The sequence below is a fragment of the Rhincodon typus genome, chromosome 5 (genome assembly GCF_021869965.1).
Source record: "Rhincodon typus isolate 14 chromosome 5, sRhiTyp1.1, whole genome shotgun sequence".
NCBI classification, from domain to species: Eukaryota; Metazoa; Chordata; class Chondrichthyes; order Orectolobiformes; family Rhincodontidae; genus Rhincodon; species Rhincodon typus.
The window spans coordinates 104,324,652-104,331,336 of record NC_063336.1 but is presented as its reverse complement, the minus strand read 5'-3'; the positions used below and the strand labels follow the sequence as shown (position 1 = coordinate 104,331,336).

Sequence of the window (6,685 nt, the reverse complement as noted above, 5' to 3'; positions counted from 1 at the left end):
AGGCAAGAGACAAAAGAGTTTGCTCAAACATTTGTGTAAAAACCCATTTTTGCCAACAGTCCTATATTGGAGAAAACACAATTAAACATGGCCTGCTGTGTTCCTCCACCTCCACACTGTGTTGTCTCTGACTCTGACTCTTGCTATCTCTGAAAAAAAGTTTAATATTTTTATCTGTCATATGTGAAAATTGGTTTATTAAATAGAGGAAGTATACAATATGCATAGCAAATACTATTTACAACACACCTAAAGGTTTACAATATGATGATAACTTTCCATGCTGAACAGTGGTTGAATCTCACTGGTACGAATGAAAGGAAAATTCAACCCTTAGAGGCTTGTCAGATTTTCATGTCCAACCGGCTTGCAAATGTATCTTGTTACTACTCACATACACAGGAAAGAGAAATAAATTCTTACTTGCGAACCCAGTAAACATGCAGCATTTAGAATTGCTTTAAAAGTCCATCAGACAACAGCTGCTTTTTCAGTTCCTGCTGGCAATTTAGTCAATTTTTAAATTTCTGACAACATAGTGCAAACTTTCTCTGTAGGTTCTCTCATTTGGGCAGAGGTCGGTGGAGGGATCATTGAACTGGCCATGGGGGTGACAGGATTCCTGACAGATGGTCCTGAGGAAGCAATTTTATTCAGTTTGTTAACCTCAGCCTGCCAGTTGGGCACTTTCTTTGTTGTCATGTGACGTCGAGCATGTTTGGTGAGGTGGTCGCTACGCATGAAACGTCGATCGCAAACAGGACATATGAACTTCTTTTCTCCGGTGTGAGTTCTGCGGTGTCGTGAAAGCTCGTCTGAGCGTGCAAACTTCTTGTCACAACCTTCCCAGTTACAGTTAAATGGCTTCTCCCCTGCGAAGGGTTTAATTAAAAAAAAAGATTAGGTCACAACTCCAGCCCTTTGCCCAGGTTTTCTTTTTAGAAAGGAATTCTATCACACAATCTAGTGAAAAGATGTCATACTTCAGATCAAGAAGCATAATTTTGATTTCTTCAGATCCATTTAAAATTGACTAATCTCCCAATATTCACAGGCAGCAAAAAAACACATCAGCAATAGGTGCATATGCATTGTTGGTATGTGATGGTGCTCCTCCAGATCAAGAATAGTTCTCAGAGCTAAAGGGATCAAAGGCTATGAGGAGAAAGCAGGAACAGGGTACTGAGTTGCATGATCAGCTGTGACCATACTGAATGGCAAAGATGGCTCAAGGGTCAAATGGCCTGCTTTTGCTCCTATTTTATATGTTTCTATCCGAAACGCCTTTGCAGATGAACAATAACCGAGGAATGTTGGAGATTAAAACTATGGGTAAACTTTTATCATTTTAGGGAGAAAGTATAATATGTTTATTTGCTTATCTTGTTTCTAATATTTATAGAACTAAGTACCTAACCTGATTAGATATAAAACAGTAACTGGAAGCAGTGAACAATTTAATATTTAATATTTTAGTCTTTGAAGTATTTGATTCTTGTTAGACTATCAGAAAATTGATATGGCAACATTGACTGAAAGCAACTATCAAACATATTTGATATATAACATTTTACATATAATTTTATATTCTATGTAAAATTTTTACATTTTTGAATAAAGCATAATTTTTTTCTCTTCCAACCTACATAGTTGTTAAATTCTACATTTAATTTGATATGCCAAATGTATGGCCCTGAGTTACATTTTTAAATGTATTCAAACACTGACCCTTAAAAATGATCTAATTTGCTTTTAACATCAGTTTACATAATAGAAGTAAGAACTACATGTTAAAAGAAATGGAAATAAAAATGTTCAATTTTTCAGGTTAAAGAATGCATCGTAAGGTTTACATTTAACTATCTGTATCATGAGTTTCACTTTTCATGATGTTCATTTGATTTAAGTCTAGGGGATTTCCAAATATGCTGTAACAGCAATGTCATCAAGCAGGGACAATGGTTAATCACATTAAAGAATCTTTACAGTTAGTAAAGCATGAAGTAAAATGCACGGATCTTTCTAACTTTACATTTTACAGAGCATGGAAAGAAAAACTTTTAAATGATCATAACGTAGAAATTTGACATTACATTAATATAACTTAGTTTTTTCAACAACGCAGAGATTGCTCAATAGCAGTATGACTAGGTGTACTATTAAAAACTCAGTTAGACCTGATTCAGCAACACATTACTTATAAATAAATCCTGAGAAAGTTATGTTACACAATAAATGTGGAAGGTCGCATTAATTCTAAAATTTGCTACCTGGAGGGACATCAACAATGCACTTTGTGAAGGAGGAGAATTAGCTGACAACAACTCTAGATTTCCACATTAAACTGTGCATGCAGAGGTGCCAGAAGTTGTGATGACAGTGAATGCTGACAATTTCAACATTACTACAATTGCAATATCATGCTCAATGCTCAACCTTATGCTCAAATTAAGGTATACCTGTGTGAGTTCGGAGATGTGCTTTTAAGTGCGAACTTTTGAAGTAGGTCTTCCTGCATCCAGTAAAGCTGCAAATGTAATTGCGTCTTCGCGAGAAATCCATCTGAGGTACACAGTTTTGGCCTGACGAGACAAAGACTGGAGCGGGTGCAAGTGGCAGTAACTTTGTGTTGCCGACTGTCATTACTGTCTGTTGACCTGAAGATGGTTGAGTGACAGAGGGTTGGGGTAGCACAAACATCACAGCCCCTGGTTGCATGGTTGTTCCCACTAAAACAGGTTGAGAAGCTGGAGCCATCTGGGTAACTGCAGGCTTTACACAGGCTTTGGCCTGCGTTTGGATGAATGTTGAAATAACATGCCCTCCCCCTCTTCCTTGTCCTCCTCCATTCACTGGAAACATTTGACAAATAACTGGAGAGTTTGTCACAGGTATAGATGGTAAGTGTGTTGGCAATGACTTGGCTAATTTCTGATGTTCAGTATCAACTTTGTTTGGTGCACAAGGCAGAATTAAGGATGGCACTATTTGTTGTTGGTCCTTGATAACTGGGCCATTGAAATTCTGCTGCAAACAGCATTTACTTGTAAACTCTGTCGAAGTGCATGTGTCCTTCGTGTGCTTACAGCGGCTTGATAATTTTCCTTTCACTTCTGTCCTAACATTTTGGCTGTTTGAGTCTAGTCTTTCAGTCAGAGGTGATGAAGGAATGTGGTTGCAGGGAGAATTGTCAGCAGTGTGACGGATGACACTGGTGGCTACTGACCTGCAATGATTTGGAACAGTTGGCTCAGCTGATGGAGGTTTCTTAGATGAAAACTCCTGAATGTTCACTAAGGCAGGCTTTCCAATCATGGTGTTGACTGAATATACTCCGGTGTTTGCAGTGACTGTGGTTGGCTTCGTGTAAGTAAGTTGCGTCACCGAGGCAGCATTACCTGATTCAACGACACCAGGACTGTGCGGTGGGGTCATACACTGTAAGGACAAGAGAAACTTTAAGTTCAGGTTGAAGTTGGAGCAGGGTTAATAATGTTATTTTCCTCATCCATAACACATACAAACACTTTCTTGTTCTTTTATAATCCTTGATTGTAAATACATTGTGCCAAAACATAGAATTACATAGCACGTTTACAAAGTCTTTAATTTAATCATTGTCAAGACTAACATACTTGTCTTTGACTCCATTATTATCAGCAGTAATTGCTTAGAAAAACTGCACACTTACAAGTAAAGACAATGAGTGGTAGTCCTTCTGCAACATAGGAGGTACAGCTTCACAGTGCACAGAATCTGTGTCTGAAGCAGGTGTCAAGGGGCGAATTTTTAAGGGATCCCCTTTTTGTGTCCTTTGACCCCAGGAACTCATGCAAACAAGAGCCTCTACAGCTTCGATATCATTCTGTTCCAACGTACTGCCAGAGGACCTTTCGCTGTCATGACGTTTCCTTTCTAATATTGACTCATAAATTCCCATGATTTCAACCTAGAAGCAAAAAAAAGGTCAATTTTAAAATAAAACCCAACCAGAACTTACAGTCCGTTATGATGAACCTTAAATACGGCGAAGGATCACCATTTCTGCATCAGATGTGCAATTCCAACAGAAAAGAAAATCCCAAGGGGCTTCACATGGTGTAATTTAGGTCTCCATGGCCCTTAAAATTTGTCAGAAGATTAACAGAAAAAGTCTATTATGCTAAAAATGTAAACTGCATTTATAAACATCAGTTTAATCTGAAACTGCAGCGCAGAGAAAAAGCATACAAAAGGGTAAAATAGGAATTTTGACTTATTTTTAAACATGACTAATTCAACCAAATGTTTTAATATTAATTATTGCGATTCTTAGCTAATGGACATTCCAGACCAAAGGTGACAGCACCAATCTATTGGTTGTAGCACCATTCACGAAAGGGCACTGGAGGCAAGCTGGACCCAGTGATCCTGTTCGCCTCCCTCCCCAAATATAGAACTGCTTGCGTCATCGATTAAGCAGCCATGTGAAGTCTGCATGTCTCCAAAGCTTCTACCAGGAAGTCCCCTCCTACAACATTTCTTTGTCCAAGAAAACAAACTCAGAGACTGGTCTAAGCTTCATATGGGATCCAATTTTGCCTACATTCCTTCTAGACGGTACCACGACACCACTCTCTTCTGAATGGAAAACTGATGTGTTTTATTTAGTAAAATGCTGTATGATGCTACATTCATTGAATTTGAAAGGATGCTTCGTTATTCGTTGTACATTCAGGTCGGCAAAACGTCTTGTTCTCGGGCATGAGAGAAATACCGGTTGCACCACAGGACAGAATGCAACAAATTTATCTGTCTTCCCAATGGCTAATACAATACAATCAGCATTATACAACGTAAACCCCAAAGCAGCGCTCCTTGGCCATGTCAACGCCTTTTCTATTCTTTTCCTATCGGTTTTGACATCTTTCTTTCATCCTCACCAATAGGTGACAGAAAGACTTAAGATTCCCAGAGCAACATTTCATTAATTTATAAATTCCTTGCAGCACATTAATATACTTACATTGCGTGGGTCTCCCATTTCTGCAGCTTGATATGGAGAATTACACCGCATCTTACTTTTTGAAGAAGAAATGTCTCCAATGAAAACGGTGTATTTCCGGGATGGGGGGGAGAGAGAACTCACAAATAACACCAAGATCAGTTTTACAGAGAGGCGAACATAGCGACCCAGTTGCAATGACCACAACCGAACAGCACACACCAGAAATTACATTACAGCTGGCGGTCGGGCAGGCACGGGCGGCTACCACCAATGGGAGACAAAGGCGTGGCCAACATCGACCAATGGGGGCGCAGGGGGCGCGTGATCAGGGGCTGATGTCTGGCGTGGGCCCCCGCAGTCTGCGGCGTGATTGGCGGGCGAGCTATCCCGCCCCACCCCTTCGGCCCCGCCCCTCCACCACCTCCTCGGACGCACACATACACACAGTGTGCTCACCCAGGTCCGCCCCCTCCGTCAACTGGGCCTGACAGTCAGCGGCGTGATTGGCAGAGGCGGGGCCACGCCCTCCCAACCACACTGCCCCGCCCCCTCCGCTGTTGACACTCAGCGGGGTGCCTCCCCTTCTACAACGGTCTCAGCTGGGTCAGACAGTGGGCAGCGTGATTGGCAGGCGGTGTCCTCAGTCCCCCGAACCCACAAAGGCCGCGCCCCCTTCTCCAAACATATACACACACACAGACTCACGCCCCCACCCAGGCCCCGCCCTCTTCAGACATTGTCAGCGGCGTGACTGATGGCTGGCCCCGCCCAATGAACGTCGGCATACATACACGCTGTGCTCACCCAGGTCCGCCCCCATGATACTCAGTCGGGTCAATGTAAACCCATTGAACTCAGAGCCGCAAACTAGGGCAAAGGTGAGGTCGTGCCGGATCTGTGCTGCAGCCGCGACTCTGCAAACGTCAACGAGAAAGGGGGGGGGGTGGAGAAGGAAAACAGCCAGCCATCTGGAACTCACTCTCTCTCTCTCTGAAAGCATCAAGTCAGCAAATGTAGCCTCTTATAATTCAGCTTTGCTAAAAGCTGCTGTACTCGAAGGAGCTGACATGTACATATTTTAAGGAGCGCCTATTTCCTGCTCAACTGATTGAGGCTGCCTTTGTTTTTTTATTGACAAACTCCCGCCGGATATGCTGTTTTCCTTTGCAAATCTTAACGTCTCGATGCTCTTTCGATGTTCCAGGATAATTAGCTTTCCTTTCTCTTCTTCTTTACTAATCTTGACAACACAGGCTTCTAAAGCTGAGGATATGGCCTAAACATCAGATTCAAACATTTCAGAAGTGAAGAAAATCTTTCTCTATGTAAAAGAAGTTTGAAACTGTTCCTGCAAATTGTCGTTGACGCTGGGTTAATTGCTAACTTTAATTTAAGATTAATATATTTGCTAACCATGTTAACGTAGGGCAACGGTACGGATTTTAGAGTGACCATACTTTCTGAACCAAATTCAGGGACACAGTCCAAGTTGCAGTTATTCTATCTGAGGCCACTGAGCTTGCTAGGAGTCTACTGTCAGGTAATTCACACTCAGCTCTAGTTTCTGTTATGTAGTCTGGTTAGCAACAACTTTTTACCTCGGACGTTTTGGCTCTGTATCCTATCTCTCTCTTCCAAATTTTGCAGGAATTCTGTGCTCAACCTGGGATGTATCTGGGATTTTTGAGGGGAGGAGCT

General features: G+C 41.7%; 1 protein-coding gene across 1 annotated transcript; it reads right to left on the bottom strand.

The window, feature by feature from the left end:
• Positions 1–167: 167 nt before the first annotated feature.
• LOC109927449 (Krueppel-like factor 11) lies at positions 168–5,228 on the bottom strand. The gene is made up of 4 exons (XM_020527474.2): positions 5,006–5,228; positions 3,692–3,949; positions 2,460–3,438; positions 168–872 (listed from the first exon to the last, which is right to left on the bottom strand). Exons 1-4 carry the CDS (start codon positions 5,054–5,056, stop codon positions 520–522), a joined length of 1,641 nt encoding a protein of 546 aa, XP_020383063.2. The 5' UTR covers positions 5,057–5,228; the 3' UTR covers positions 168–519.
• Between the last annotated feature and the right edge of the window lie 1,457 nt (positions 5,229–6,685).

Bases quoted from the DNA above. Each gene is read 5' to 3' on its own strand.
- LOC109927449 (XM_020527474.2), bottom strand. From the start codon at position 5,056: ATGCGGTGTAATTCTCCATATCAAGCTGCAGAAATGGGAGACCCACGC. The intron at 3,439-3,691 runs GTAAGTGTGCAG...TTGTCCTTACAG, and splicing joins ACCACTCATTGTCTTTACTT to TGTATGACCCCACCGCACAG. The intron at 873-2,459 runs GTATACCTTAAT...AACCCTTCGCAG, and splicing joins ACATCTCCGAACTCACACAG to GGGAGAAGCCATTTAACTGT.